Source organism: Chiloscyllium plagiosum, chromosome 10 (assembly GCF_004010195.1).
Source record: "Chiloscyllium plagiosum isolate BGI_BamShark_2017 chromosome 10, ASM401019v2, whole genome shotgun sequence".
NCBI classification, from domain to species: Eukaryota; Metazoa; Chordata; class Chondrichthyes; order Orectolobiformes; family Hemiscylliidae; genus Chiloscyllium; species Chiloscyllium plagiosum.
Genome location: NC_057719.1, coordinates 16,116,730 through 16,133,120, shown reverse-complemented (window position 1 = coordinate 16,133,120; position 16,391 = coordinate 16,116,730). Strand labels below are relative to the sequence as shown.

The following is a 16,391-nucleotide window of genomic DNA, read 5'->3' as shown; positions in this document are numbered from 1 at the left end:
GATATCAGAAATCTGGCTATCTGATATTTTGGGGTTGCATCAAAAATTCCATTTGAATAAGAACACAGTGTTGTACATCCTTCACAGTAAATATAATAAAGTTAAATATTGAAATGGCTATTACCTCATCAATGCCATTCTTTCTCCCTATCCCGAACTCTAAAAATATATTTATCTCCAGGGGTTGGGAGGGGGTTTCTCCCTATCTCTCATCATCCTGTCCCCTACATAATCTCCAACTTATCCTTATCCAGAATTATATGTCAAAATTGTTTCGTGATATTTGAAAAGCATATTCACTGATAATCGATTTGAAATCAGCTTGTATTATCTTTCAATTAAATACCAATTATATATCTTAGCATTTGATTTGCCTTCCTGATGACCACCTCAACAAAATCTTGTTTAGATTTCTAATTTATTAATCAGCTAATTGAAAATGTCAAAGTTCATAGAATTCTTACAGTGTGGAAACATACCCTTTGGCCCAACAAGTCCATACTGACCTTCTGAAAAGTAATCCACCCAGATCCATTCCCCTACCCTAATGCACCTAAACTATACATTATGGGCAGCTTAGCATGGCCAACTTACCTAACCTGCAATCTTTGGATTGTGGGAGGAAACTGGAGCACCCAGAGGAAACCCACACAGACATGGGGAGAATATGCAAGCTTCACACAGACAGTCGCCTGAGGCTGGAATCGAACCTGGGTCCCTGGCACTGTGAGGCAGCAGTGCAAACCACTGAGCCATCACATTGATGGTGTATATACCTCATGTTATCTATTTCATTGTGCAGAACAATATATTTGTTCACCTGAACATAGCTATTGGACATTTGTGAACTCATCTATTCTGCATAACTTTTTCATTCTGGCAGGATGTAGAACTAATTAAATCAGATCAATTATTTTATACACTCCATTGACAGTGAAGTTGAGAGTTCTCTTTGAATATAAATGAATAATATCCTTGAAACCTATCACCTGAACTAAAAGCTTAGTGTCTTCAGAAAATAAAAGAAAAGTAAATTTCCACTAAACTGTTTATGAATAACAGGTAATGTAGAATAGATGCATCACCCAATGGAAAAAAACACTAACTTGAGAAGAGTAAATTAACACAAACTCTTCAAGCTTGTTCTGACTTCTTGAAAGAGCGACCTTTTGACTCCACTTGCCCTAGCTCATTCCTCATTGCTGGTTCTCCATAGACTTGCTAATATGATTCTCTTTGTAAGCCTATATTGAGCAAATGCTCAAGCATAGCTTACACTGCATTTCTCTTAAAACTTAACATCCCAATCTCTTCCAGCATCGCTTTGGTTGCTTATTCCAGTTTTCGTTGGATTGTTGCTTAGTGTCATACTGGGGCTCACAGCAGATTTTCTAAAGAATTGCTGTAAATCATTTTCAAAGGACAACAAAGGAGATGACAGCAAAATTAAAGGTAGGGTTCTCTTTCTCATGTTAAATTTTATTTTGTGGTCACAATGTAGTAACTGATATATAAGATTGATCCAGAAGGATAGATCCCAGATGGTTAAGGGTAGAGTATTGGCTTGGATAGAGGATTGGCTGGTTAATACTGAATAGTAGATTGGGATAAATGAGTCCTTCTCTGGATGGCGAACTGTAACTGGGATGCCGCAGGGTTCAGTTCTCAGATCTAAACTATTTACAATCTGTATAAATGATGTGCAAGCAGGGACAGAGTGTAACATAGTGAAATTTGCGGATGATACTGAAATAGGTGGAGAAGCAGGCAGTGATGAGGAGATAAAGAGTTTACAAATGGATATTGATAGGCTAGGAGAATGGGTCAGAATCAGGCAAATGGAGTTTAATGTGGATAAACGCAAAGGTGTCCATTTTGGCCAGAAAAATAAAAGGGCAAATTATTATTTAAATAAGAAGTTGATTCAAAGTGTGTTACTGCAGAAGGATCTGGGCATCTCTGTGTGTGAATTACAGGAAATGGGTATGCAGGTGCAGCATATAATAAAAAGGCAAATGAAATCCTGGCACTTATTGCAGAAGAACTGGATTACAAAAGTAAAGAAGTATTGTTACAGTTATATAAGGCAGTGGTAAGAACACATCGGGAGTACTGTGTCAAGTTTTGGTCTCCTTACTTGAGGAAGTGATTTGGAGATGCTGGTGTTGGACTGGGGTGTACAAAGTTAAAAATCAAACAACACCAGGTTATAGTCCAACAGGTTTAATTGGAAGCACACTAGCTTTTGGAGCGACGCTCCTTCATCAGGTGATAGTGGAGGGCTCAATCCTAACACAGAATTTATAGCAAAAATTTACAGTGTGATGTAACTGAAATTATACATTGAAAAATTGATTGTCTGTTAAGCCTTTCGTCCCTTGTGGTTGGAGGGTTCCTAGGTGGAAGATGAGGTGCTCTTCCTCCAAACGTCATGTTGCTATGGTCTGGCGATGGAGGATAAATAGAAATATACAAACATACTCATTCGGAGCAGGAAAATGCAACTTGGCCCTCAAGCCTTCTCCACTATTTAATAAGACCTTGGCCAACCTGATTATTCTACATTCCTACCTATCCTCTTGTAATCTTATACTCGCTTCCTTGTCATCACTTAGCCCAGGGGCCAATAGGAGGCTGTTGGTGTCATGAACTCAGTGCGAAGTGTTAAAAATTGTCAGAGTAGCCGGAGAGATTTTTGTCTGACATTTTTAAAAAAAAGATGAATAGAACAGAATTAAATTGCTAGTTATTGCTTTGTTCATTAAGTATTATTACAATTTTGGTAGTGTTGATACACAAATGGCTCAAATATTAACAAGGTTGATAATGAAGAATAATTATTGCAAAAATCAAACAAAGTTAAAATCTTCTCAGTTCCTACAGAGCCTGCAAGTCCATCTTCTAAACCAGAGTCCAGTGCTAGCCAGAAGAAGCTCAGATTTACTGAGGACATCTTGCTGTCCAAACTGCCTCCTGATGGTAAGGAGGTACGCTTTGTGGTACCAAATTTAACACCGACTTATATACAACCAGGTTTTAACTGGAAGTATGAAGACTCTGCGCAAGGTATGCCAACAACATAGACATTGCTCTGATTGTTTGAATGTTTGTTTAATTGTTGAGAATGTTCTACTTTAACTTCTGACTGTAATCTTTACACTGATCCTAATCATGACAACAGCAATAATTTGCATTCAATTAGAGCAACATAGAAGAATGACTAAGTCGTTTCATTTGGTGTAAAAAGTGAACGCTGAGACATTTGAAAGCTGAGTGAAGATTTGAAGGGATAACTGGATGGAATTTCAGAGTGTGAGACCTGGCTGTCCAAAAGGCAAAGCCATCACTGATCGGGCAAAGGGCAGAGGAGACACCAGAGAGAGAAATGGAGAGTTTGGAGTGGGCTGGTTATAGTATTGGAGGAAAGTATACAGATATGGAGAGACAAGAACATGGATACATAGAAATATACAAACATACTCATTCAGAGCAGGAAAATGCAACTTGGTCCTCAAGCCTTCTCCACTATTTAATAAGACCGTGGCCAATCTGATTGATTATTCTACATTCCTACCTATCCTCTTACCATCTTATACTCGCTTCCTTATCAAGAATCTAACTTAAAAATATTCAAGGTTTCAGTTTTCACTACATTTTGAGAAAAAGATATCCAAAGTCTCTGTGAAGAAAAATAAAATTCTCTCTATCTCTGTATTAACTGGGTTATCCCTTAATTTTGAATAGTAACCCCTGGTTCTGGACCTTGTACTGTCACTGGGTCAAAATCCTATAACTCAGTCCCTAACAGAATTGTTGTTGTACCTACACAAATAGATTGCAGTGGTTCAAGAAGGCAGCTCACCACCAACTGGCCCAGCCAGCAAAGACAACGTGCTTTGGATGACTTAAAAAAACCCAAAAGGAAACATTCTTTCTGCAGGCACCCTGTAGACCCATAGGATCTTATGTTTCAGTTAAGACACTTCTTACTTGTGTGAGTTTTCCTAAAACAGTATGCTATAGCTGATGCACCTATGCTTAGGTCATCTTCAATAACATTAAAAAAATCTGGTCATGGATATCAAGGTAATGAAGAATCCAAAAACATTTATTACATATATTACATTCCCAAGCACACCCATTTGGGCTAATAATAATTTTTTGGTTTACAACAGAGGAGCATGCTTCAAGTCAAATGTCATTTTTCAAGTGATTTGAGATAAGGTGGAGTTTGAGATCTTTATGCCCTTAGGTCACCAGTTATGATGTAGTGTTGATATCATGAGCATGTTTCTTTAAGGCACACTGACGTACTGACCTGCACTATACCTCAGTTTTCAGATCTTTATTTACTTACTTAACCAATTTAACCTTACTTAACCTTAATAGCTTCCTCATGTCTTTTTCATAGCTTGCTTCCCTACCTATTGTTTCTTTCCTAGCGAATTTCCAACTTCATCAAAGTCATTTATATAACTTCTAGAAGGTTGAGACCCTGGCATCTGTCCATGTGACATGTAACTCATTACATCTTACCAACCAAAGAAAGACACATTTATGTCTACCGTCAGATTCTGTTAGCCAGCCAATCTTGTTTCCATGCCATTATGTTAATATCCCCTGACCTGATGGGGAGACGATGGCCTGGTGATATCATCACTGGACTGTTAATTCAGAGACCCAGGTAATGTTCTGGGAATCAGTGTTGCAAACCTGCCATGGTAGATGGTGGCATTTAAATTCAATAAAAGTCTTGAAGTAAGAGTCTAGTGATTCCATGAATTCATTGTCGATTGTCAGAAAATCCTATCTGGTTCACTAATGTTCTTGAGAGTGGGAAACCGCCATCCTCACCTGGTCTGACATATATGTGACTCCAGACCCACAACAATGACTCTTAACTGCCCTCTGGGCAATTGGGGATAGCAATAAATACTGACTTAGTCAGAGATTCCCTCATCCCATGAATGAATTTTTAAAAATCTCTACAGCTTTTACTTGTTTCAATAGCCTTTCGTGTGATAATTTACACCTTCTGGGAATCTAACAAATTACATCCAGTGCCCCCCCCCCCCATTATCCATAGCACATGTTACCCTCTCAAAAAAGTGGAAAAACATGATTTCCTTTTCATTAAAAGTTGATTGTGCCTGATTATTTTGAATTTTGTTGTGTGCCCTGCTATGATGTTTTTAATATTAGCTTCTAACATCTTTCCTATGGCACATGTGAACTGGCCTGTAGATTCTTGCTTTCTGTCTCCACCCCTTTTTAACGAAAGGAACTATAGTCATTATTTTTGACTTGAATAGAACCTTCCCTGAATAAGGGGGAGTTTCGAATATTAAAACCAACACATCAACTATCTCACTAGCCATTTCTTTGAAGACCCTAAGATGGAATCTACCAGGACATGGGAATTGTCAGTCCACAGCTTCAACAATTTGCTCAACTAAAGTCTGTGGTGATTTTGGTTTTCTTGAATTCATCTTTCTGTTCTCTTTCATGATTTACAGCTATGATGGGGAGATGCTGGAGTTGGTCTGAAATAGACAACGTCAAAAGTCAAATGGCATCAGGTTAGAGTCCAACAGATTTATTTGAAATGGAAAGCTTTCTCCAAGCTTGCAATATCAGATAGACCTGTTGGACTTTAACTTGGTGTTGTTTGATTTTTGACCTGATTTACAGCTATTTGTGGGTTGTCTTTTGTATCCCCTGTATTGAAGATTAAAACAAAATACCTGTTCAATTCATCCGCCATCTCCTTATTTTCCCTCACTTTTCTTAGGATCTATAATCACTTTGTTAACTCCTTTTTTTCATCCATATGTATAGAAACACTGTGTGTCTGTATTTCTAGCCAGCTTTCTCTTGTACTCTAATTTTCCCCCTCCTTACTACCCTTTTAATCATTCTTTGCTGTCTTTTAATATTTTATCCAATCTTTTGACCAATGCAATTACAGGTATATGCTTTTTTAAAAACTGTTTAATGCCATCTTTAAAAAAAGTTGGAAGAATTGCAAATGCTGTAAATCAGAGACAAAAATAGAAATTGCTGGAAAAGCTCAGCAGGTCTGGCAACATCTGTGGAGAGAAATCAAAGTTAATGGTTTGTGTTGAGTGACACTTCCTCAGAACGGAGATAGGGTCAATTGAGCCAAATGTTAATTCTGATTACACTCCATAGATGCTGCTAGACCTGAGACGCTAATCCCTGCTTCTCCCCAACCAGGAGAAACATTGTCTGTGCATCTAATCTGTCTAACCCAATTAGAATTTTATACACTTCTATCAGTTCTCCTAGAACACAGAACATAGAATAATACAGCACAGGAACGAGCTCTTTGGCCCATGATGTCGTGCTGAATAAAATACCAAATTAAATTAATCCGTTCTGCTTGCACAGGGTCCATCATCCCTCCATTCCTTTGATTAGATTCCCTACAGTGTAGAAACAGGCTCTTCAGTCCAACAAGGTGAGCACCAGGAGCGTTCTGTCCTTGTTACGGTTGGAGGGGTGAGGTCTGAGGGCGGAGATGCACGATGTGGACGAGATGCGTTGGAGGGCATCTTTAACCACGTGGGAAGGGAAATTGCGGTCTCTAAAGAAGGAGGCCATCTGGTGTGTTCTGTGGTGGAACTGGTCCTCTTGGGAGCAGATACGGCGGAGGCGGAGGCGGAGGAATTGGGAACGCCCCTGGTGCTCACTTTCCACCCTACAAACCTTCGCATAAACCAAATCATCCGCCAACATTTCCGCCACCTCCAAAAAGACCCCACCACCAGGGATATATTTTCCCACCCCTTTCCGCCATCCGCAAAGACCGTTCCCTCCGTGACTACCTGGTCAGGTCAACGCCCCCCTACAACCCACCCTCCCGTCCTGTCACCTTCCCCTGCTACCGCAGGAACTGTAAAACCTGCGCCCACACCTCCTCCCTCACCTCTATCCAAGGCCCTAAAGGAGCCTTCCACATCCATCAAAGTTTTACCTGCACATCCACTAATATCATTTATTGTATCCGTTGCTCCCGATGCGGTCTCTTCTACAATGGGGAGACTGGGCGCCTCCTAGCAGAGCGCTTTAGGGAACATCTCCGGGACACCCGCACCAATCAACCACACCTCCCCGTGGCCCAACATTTCTATTCCCCCTCCCACTCTGCCGAGGACATGGAGGTCCTGGGCCTCCTTCACCGCTGCTCCCTCACCACCAGACGCATGGAAGAAGAACGCCTCATCTCTCCCCAACCCACCCTCCTCTAACTTATCTCTCCACGCTTCAGGCTCTCTGCCTTTATTCCTGATGAAGGGCTTTTGCCTGAAACGTCAATTTTGCTGCTTCTTGGATGTTGCCTGAACTGCTGTGCTCTTTCAGCACCACTAATCCAGAATCTGGTTTCCAGTATCTGCAGTCATTGTTTTTACCTTAGTGAATATTGCCTAGTCAATCCAATTTATCCTCCTAAAATAGTCCTGCCATCCCCAGTGAGTGCCTTGAGAACCTCTGCTGCATTCTCTCTGTGGCATGTATTTTTTAGGTAGGATGATCAAAACCGCACTCACTGCTCCAAGTGTGGTCTCGCCAAGGTCTTGTATAACTGCAGCGAGACATCCTTACTTCTGAACTCAACTCTTGATGCATATTGGAAACAATCATGTGCAGATGAATATTTTTTATAACTACTCAGCTGAGCCAATGTGTTGAACAAGTCGACCTTTTAAAATAGTCGATATCCATTTTTACCGGCAGGTTTCTCAAGAGCTCAATATACTGAAAGAAAACAAGAGCTATCCAATTTACATCAACACCGGGCACAGTTTGATGAAATCTACAATCCTAGTTTTATGATGAAGCAAGTTAGCCAAGGAGGAGGTCGTCACACGCTATCTGCAGGAAACCCAGGCACTCTGTCTGGGTCAGGTATGAAATGCTCTTGAATTAATTGACCCAAGAGAAAGGATAGTGATTGGGAAAGTTAAAAATATGGAAAGACACAACTTAAGGGCAGATAATAGAGATGACAGTGAAGGAAAGAATAAACAAAACTGGAGGGGCACGGTGTATATGGAAGAATGAAAGAGTCAGGTGTGCCGTTTTTATTAATTAACGCAGAGGTGATTAGAATTATTTGTCAATTAACTAAAGACAGTATTTGGGCGGGAGGAATATGATCTTTTAACCTTGATGGAAACCTGGCAACTCTCTTCCATTAATAATACCCTGTGATCTAATCACTTTAAATATATCAACTGATAGCCTGTACCTATGATACAAGCCCAGCTAACCCAATAATCCTTGTTGACCCATTCCCATTTAACTGGAAGCTATCAATTAGCAGGTAACTGATTTGATGATGTCTCTCTCTCTGTCATGCACACACACACGTTCAATATCAAGAGCATACAGGGCAATACTGTATTCTGGGTTCCCCAGGGCTTTCTGATCTCGCAAGCCCCCACACCATTCCCCTTGGATCAGGGAACCAACCCTATAACAGAGGTTAGCACACATGATCATCAAAGTCCATAATCATTCTTGAATTATTATTCTTTCTTGAAATGCCCGATGTGCTCTTTGTGTTTCAGCTTGGGAATTGAGGATCCCAAAAATGAGTAATGCACAAGGCTTAAGCAGTTCCATGTTGGATCTTTCAAATCCACAGCGCATGCAAGTAAGTTTTCAATTAACTTTGACTTCTATCACCAACCCTGATTACAATCTTATTGGAGTCTGAAGTTGATATTGTTGGAATAGGTGTGCATCTTCTCTTATAATCCTAGATGAAACTGTGAAATTATATTACAATCCCAGACAAAGCTGCTCAATTTATTTTACAATCTGGCTCAGAACTTTATTGTTTAAAGAAGTTGAAATTTAAAATCTCAGGCTGTGGCTAAGAGAATAAATGCACAAGGTCCAACAGTATTTTTAAACAAACAAAAGAAACAAACACACAAACAAAACACACACAAACACATACCACTTATACTCTCAACGTCCAGAATTAATATTAGGTAAATGTGAGTTAACAGAGAAACATGGCTGAACACTCACAAAGTACACAAATAATAAATGTGGTCAAGGCAGTCCCCAGAGATTTCTCAGCAACATACCCAGATTCTATGAGTCACCGAATCTCATTTATAACTGCGACTCCTTAACAAGGGATTCCAATGACTCAGTTTCTGAAATCTCGCCATGAAACTTGTTTAACAGATCCTATTCAGCCTGGAGACTTTCCTGCTTTTTTCTTAACCTGCAAGAGCTGTCAGGCATGATTGCTCAAACCTAGGAGAGCCCATTGGCTGCTCACCACTCAGCTCCTTAGCTCTCCTCGGGAACCTGTGTCCTCTATGGAGTACACAAACAATTTAGCTAAGGCTGACTCTACATCAGGGTTTCCCCATACTTCAGTCTTTCAGCTGCACTAAGTTTCAGCTGCCTCTAACTGACCAAAAATGACTGACTGACAAATGACTCTTGAACCCATTAAAACAGTCCCAGATGGACTCTAATTACTGGGCAAATGTCACCAGCAGTGGGAAGTCCTGCACTCAGATGATACCATCTCCACAGGCTGCTAGCTTCTGCAGCACAAATGGATACAGAAAATGGAATAGGTGTATACCTTCTCAAATCCCAGCCTCTACATAAGAGGCTTATTTTGTGTGAGCGGAAATATAAGGTAAATATAGATCAATTATGTCTTCTCTTGCTACTAGATATTTTCACACTGACCAATTGGCAAATCATTTTATAATTTGAAATAGTTCGCAAGATTCTTTGAAATTTGATATGATTTGTGATCTTGTTTTTAGTCAAGTGTTCTTGGTGAATTGTTTTTCATTGACACTTCATGTTGGGGAACCCTACCATTTGTCTTTTTCTATGATGGTGTCTGGTTAAAATTGGATGGCTGGTTTGACCTTCTGAGGTATTGAGTGAAGAAATTATGTGCCTCCCACAACTGATGTTAGTGGGCAGATTGCTTTGATGTGCTGCATGGTTTGATCCTCATAGCCACAAATATACTTCAGGTCATTCCCCCTCACCTTTCACCTTAAGGAGAGTGCCTCGATCCTTTGTGCATTCATTTGAGCGCAGCCAGTTGTCTTCAAGGAATGTCAAAGACAAGTTTCTCTCCTGTTGGATTGGTGCTGAGGTGGTGGCTGTATGTGGTGCATAAATTCCAGGGTTCCATAGATATTGATGATGATTTGATGCCAGATGTATGAATAGAACCTACTGTTTCACAGGATATCTGACAGAGTTTTAAATGCCTTTCTTGGTGAGTTTTTCAAGGTCCTGTATATAGCGAGGTCAGTGCTGCTCCATGAGCTGGGAATGGTATGGCTGCTGGTTGATCTGGCTATGTCGGACAGCAGCAGGGACTACATCTTTGAAGTATGCCTGATAAACTCTCCTCACGGTAGCATTTAACTGCAGGTACAGCTCCCAGGTGGGCTTTCTGCATGCACTGGTTCATTGGAAATGTACCAACTAATGATATGAAGAAGACCACCCATGACCCAAAAGTGGGCCCCTGGCTATTGGTCTGAAAAGCTTAAAAACATCAAATGCAGTGTGAGTCAGACCCTCGTAGGCCATACCTTTCACGCAAAGCCTCATTTTCCAAGTACAGGATGCCAATGTCCTACATTTGCTCTTATGACGGCATGTTTTCCGACCCACTATGTCAGTCTGATGTTATTGGCTTTGCAATAATCCCACTGACCTGCACTTGGATTGGACATAATGTCGGGGAATCATGTATGGATGTGCTTGTTGCAATCCAATAGTTTGTCAACAGTTTTACCATGCAGTCATCATTGCAGGTATAAGTATAATGGGCTAATTGGCCTCCTTCTGCACTTTAACACTTCTGTGATGCGGTGACCTAGCATCTAGTTGGGAAGCAGCTCTAAGCTGCAGTGCCACTTTATTGTCTCAGTTGCCTGGGGACTTATCTGTAGAATATAAGCAAAACAGCAAGTTCCCCATGTAAACCTGGAAACAGATCTCCAAAAGTAAGTAAAATCAATAGCCAGCCTGCTCATTGCTATAATAACTGAACACAAAATATTGCGGATGCTGAAAATCTCAAATACAGAAAACAAAAAATGTTGGAGAAACTCAGCAGGTTTAGTATCATCTGCAAAGAGAAACAAAATTGCTGTTTTGAGTCTGATATGACTGTTCAGAATTGGAATGGGCTGGAAAATGGTATTCTTTTATACCGTTGACAGAGTCGGGAGAGGACAAAATGGAACAGATGTTGGGGGGAGGGAAGGTTCAGAGAGTATAGCAAATACACAGCAAGATTAAAAGAAGAGATGAGGTTGGAGTCTGGGGGAGGAAAGTTCCAGAGGAGCTTTTGCTCCTAAGTGTTTTTGGAGTTTGCATGCCTTTACACCTCAAACAAAGAGGAAAACGTTTCTTGTTAAGTGCGAATACAATAAAGAAAGAAATAGAACTGGGGCATGGGACACCTTTGGGATTGAGATGGTGCTAATGGACAGAGAGGTCCAGAGTGTACGTGCGGCAGTGCACAACAACACTGAGTGTAGATCTCAGGATGTGGTGGGAGTAGCAGTATGAAGAGTGCTGTACGTCTCTAAGATAGTTGTCATCTTGAGAGGATTCAAAACATGAAGGATGGACCTTCATTTGGAATCTGTGCAGGGTATAACAGAGCTGGAGACAATCATTCAGGAAGGGGATGTGGCTCTGAAAATGAGTTTTGGTGAACACTTTATCAAACTATCTGAAGGAAATAGAACACAATGAAGGTGAACAAGCCAAAAGATTAAAATGGAAACTTTTTTCAATGTTATCAGATAAATAAGCAATCAGCATGCACAATCACCTTTTCCCCCAGTCCTTTGCTCTTATATTGGATTCTCTTTTCATTTTTCCTCAAAATTTGGAGAGCTTTCTCATAATTCTCAATAATATATTTTAATTTTTTAATGTGTTCTGAAGATGGAAAAAAAAGCTTAAAATCTAATGAGCCAATTTAGCCAATAAAAGTGTGTTGCAAATTCTGCCACTTCTACTCATTTAGATGATTTAAAAAAATAAGTACCAAATGAAATCCAAAAAAGCACCTCTGAGTTTGTGAAACATTGTTTTCGTTTGAGAGGGATTCCATCTGCCTCCCACTGTTAAGTGTCTCTTAAAGCTGTGAGTGAATATTCTTGGCATCTTTCTAAATGATATTATAACATACACCCAGTGAGTTGGATTGTTCTGTTTATAACTGAACAGGTCTGAGTATTTCCTTTGTCCTTTACCCACTTTCCAGGGGGAGGCAATAGTCTAGTGGCATTATTGCTGGACTATTAGTCCAGAGACTCGGGTGATGTTCTGGGGACTCAGGTTTGAATCCAGCCATGACAGATGGTGGAATTTGAATTCAATAAAAATCTGGAAATACAACCCTGATGATGATTGTGAATCCATTGTCAATTTTCAGGGAAAACCCATCTGGCTCACTAATGCCCTTTAGGGAAGGAAACTGCCATTCTTACCTGGTCTGGCCTACATGTGACTCCAGACCCACCGCAATGTAATTGATTCTTAATTGCCATCTGGGCAATTAGGAATGGACAATAAAGGCTGGCCTAGCCAGTGATGCCTTTGTCCTGTGAATGAGTTAAAAGAAACTACCTGGTATTCTCCCAAAGTGATAGGACTCTACCCTCCCCTTGGCAAAAGTGAGGACTGCAGATGCTGGAAACCAGAGTTTAGATCAGCGTGGTGCTGGAAAAACACAGCAGGTCAGGCAGCATCCGAGGAGCAGGAAAATCGATGTTTCGGGCAAAAGCCCTTCATCTATTCCTGATTGGCCTCTATTCCTGATGAAGGGCTTTTGCCCAAAACGTCGATTTTTCTGCTCATCGGATGCTGCCTGACCTGCTGTGCCTCTCTGCCCTTCCCTTGCTTGGTCTAACTGTGATGCAGACAAAAGATCGACTGAACCACTGGGGAATTAAAGACCTGGATATGCCAATGGTTAGGGAATTGTTGGACGAGCTCAGACTGTGTGCAAGAACCATGAGAAATTCCAGATGTAGCAGGAATTTACTCAGATTCTGCTGGACAATTTCCCTGAGTCTGAAACCACCTGAAACAAATGATTACATTTTGGAGGGTTCTGGTGCAGTTAAACTGATAATTATTGAGGGAAAGGTAGAGGATTAAAAACCTACTTCAATTTCTGAGTAATTATTAAACTGAATGTCAGACTCACCCACCTCCTTTTACCCCTGCACCAATTATAACCTTAACTCCTTAAAGCCCAGACCCCTAACCCTACCACTCCACCCAACCCTTTCCCTGACCAGACCCTTTCTTTCTCTCTGCATATCCCTTCCTAATTGCACAGCCGCCTCCAGTTTAACACCACTCTCCTCACCCCCCTCTAAAGACCTGACACAACCAATGCAGGTTCACTCATAGATCTCAACAAGGAATGGGAAATCACCGTAAGTCAGAACATTGGCAATGCTAGCAATGAAAGACTGGGGTAATGGTGAGTGAACTCAGTTTCTCTTGCAGAGATCAGGCACAGAATGATGGACTAAATGGCCTCTCTTGATGCTCTAGCCATTCCGTAAATCTTTGGAAATCCTCATGGCCTCTCTGTCCAAAGCATTGGAATCCAGTGCTACAGTGTAAGGGTTGAGTGATGTTACTGGAAAGTCCAAGTGGGGATTCAATGAATGTCAGTCATTGAGGTGCCTTTCAGATAAGATTGTTATGTTAGCTATTTCAAGTAACACTGATTCCAAAAATGCTTTCTTTGACAGCAGTATTGGTCTTCTGTGTAGAACAGTGCAGTTTTTTAAGGCGAGGAACCTCCCATAATGTTAGACTGGCTAGATATTTTTCTTGCAGTGGAGTAGCTTACTAGACTACGTCAGTGGACTATATACACATGTGTTTGACGAATGTACATTGGGGGGGGCGCGGGGGGTTTCAACAAGCTGGAAAACCTCGGTAATTATTTTTATAACCCTCATTTACCAGATTTCTTTTTAAAAAAGCTATGCTTCACATCTTGCCTTGGAGTATTGACGTCAGGGTTTTTCATTCAACCGTGACATGCAACAGAAATGTACGCACCTTCAATACTTGGTGAACCCTTTCTGATTGACGGTTTTTCAGCACGGAAGAAGGTTACATAAGAGTAGGCTACCTGGCCCCTCAAGTCCGCTCTACCATTCAATAAGATCATGGCTGATCTTTTCATGGACTCAGATCCACTCACCCACCAACTCACCGTAACACTTAATTCCTTTACTGTTCAAAAATATACCTTTTCCTTAAAGACATTCGACAAGGTTATCTCGGTTTCTGGCAATAATGCAGCGTGACTGCTCCTTCACAGTAGCTTTAATTAACTTTCTTCAGGTATGTGCCAATGTGTTTTTAAACACCATGCCTTGAAAAGATTTCAATGGACAGCAATGCTATGTGGAATAATCCCTTTAAATTAAGGGAAGGGAGGAGTCCTTTCCTTTGTACCATGCAGTGAGTCAGCAAGCTGCCACTTGTGGTTCAGAAAGCACTTCTCCAGAAAATGAGCAATCACTGTTTAGAATTTCCTTTCACTGTGCACAGTATATTCTTTTTCAAACCTAAGACAAACTTTGCCAAGTTAGTAACTAAGATAGCCACCCACACCCACTATCCTCACACATCAATTTTGAATTGCCAACATTCCAGAATTATCCTGAAGTCACTCAAAAATAAGATAGAGAAAAGATTAATTTCCTGTGCAACTGTTTCCAGCAACGTGAGGAGAAAATCTCTGTGGGTCATCAGTTAGGCTAAGTTTCAGCAGAGTTTCAGTAAAATTAGAACAAAAAGAGTTTCAGTAAAATTAGAACACTGAAGCTAATGATTTCACAATAGTTCAGTCCACAACCTGGATCAATTGTTGCATATTGTATACCTCTTGTCACCCTATCCAGTATTTCTTTAACTTTGTTCTCTTTAATGCCTGCTAATTTTACTGTTCAGTACATGGAGGAGAACTGTGTGTTTTCAGCAGTCATGTACAAAGCAGTTGACCGAAGTTTAATATAAACATAAAACATTAATTCACAATATGAGGAAATGCCTGGCAATGAAACGGGGGCAAGTTCAGCTGAGGCATTGGATGAATATTTGGAGTATAGAGATAACACAAAAGATTGTCACAAGGGAATAGAATCAGTGCAGGCATGATAGGCTAAATGACCTCCTTCTGTACCTTAATAGTTCTGTGATTCTGTGAAGAATGCTAAGGAATTGAATACCACGTTCCTCTATTTCCTGCTCAAGTGACAAAATGTTTTCCCATTCCTGAATCAAACTTGTGTTTTTTCTTTTTATGAACGCAGAGGTTTAGTTCAGCCTCCAGTATAAGCAGCACACTGTCTTCTTTGATGGATTCCCAGGGAAGCTCTCGAAGCATAGGTGAGTTTTGAAAACAATATCACCTGGATCTAGTTCACAGTGCATTTTTAATAGAGTTGATAGCTGTACAACTGAACTGTTTCAAGGAATGCAACCCCTTGGTTTTCTGCACTACAGGTTTGATGGCATGCCTGACCTTGAATTAGTTAATGTTTTTCTCTCTCTGTCTATCTGTCTCTGTCACTCTCTCTCTCTCTTACACACGCACTCACTCTCTCTCTCCCTCTCTCTCTCTCCCTCTATCTTGTTCCCCCCCCCACCGCAACTCCTTCTATAATACTTTGCACTGCACTTTAGGCATCTGCTGCTCTTGCAGATGCACACTCTCTCTCTCTCCCTCTCTTGCTCTCTCTCTCTTTCTCTCAAATACACTCTCTCAGAAACATAATACCCCTTATCTATCCATACCAAACACCGGGCTGTAGCAAAAGCACAAAGTTTTCAATGTAGAGCCCTGCTGGAGGCTGTTTTGTATCCCATGTCCATAAGTTGTACATTGAGTCACTGAAAAATCTTCTTAATTTTCCTCAGACTGGGCAGCAGTGACAAGCATATAATCAAAGACACATTTTTATTTGAATGTAAGTGGAGCCTGGGGAAGGACATGTCGCAGTTATTATTTAATGTGGCAAAATCGCAGGCATTGGACTGGTTCCAGCAGCAGTAGTGCATGGGAGAGGTTAGACTCAACTCTCACCTCCAGGAGAAAGTGAGGACTGCAGATGCTGGAGATCAGAGCTGAAAATGTATTGCTGGAAAAGCGCAGCGGGTCAGGCAGCATCCAAGGAACAGGAGAATCGACGTTTCGGGCATGAGCCCTTCCTCAGGAATGAGGAAAGTGTGTCCAGCAGGCTAAGATAAAAGGTAGGGAGGAGGGACTTAGGGGAGGGGCATTGGAAATGATAGGTGGAAGGAGG

The 16,391-nt window shown here is 40.9% G+C and overlaps 1 protein-coding gene across 1 annotated transcript in view; it reads left to right on the top strand.

Annotated features, from left to right (window-relative positions):
* LOC122553405 (tandem C2 domains nuclear protein) overlaps positions 1-16,391 on the top strand; it is a 70,772-nt gene that overhangs the window by 23,953 nt on the left and 30,428 nt on the right. Inside the window, exons 3-7 of the mRNA XM_043697131.1 lie at positions 1,318-1,452; positions 2,875-3,066; positions 7,759-7,929; positions 8,595-8,680; positions 15,399-15,474. Coding sequence (XP_043553066.1) covers positions 1,318-1,452; positions 2,875-3,066; positions 7,759-7,929; positions 8,595-8,680; positions 15,399-15,474 — 660 coding nt within the window. The remainder of the gene's footprint in view (positions 1-1,317; positions 1,453-2,874; positions 3,067-7,758; positions 7,930-8,594; positions 8,681-15,398; positions 15,475-16,391) is intronic.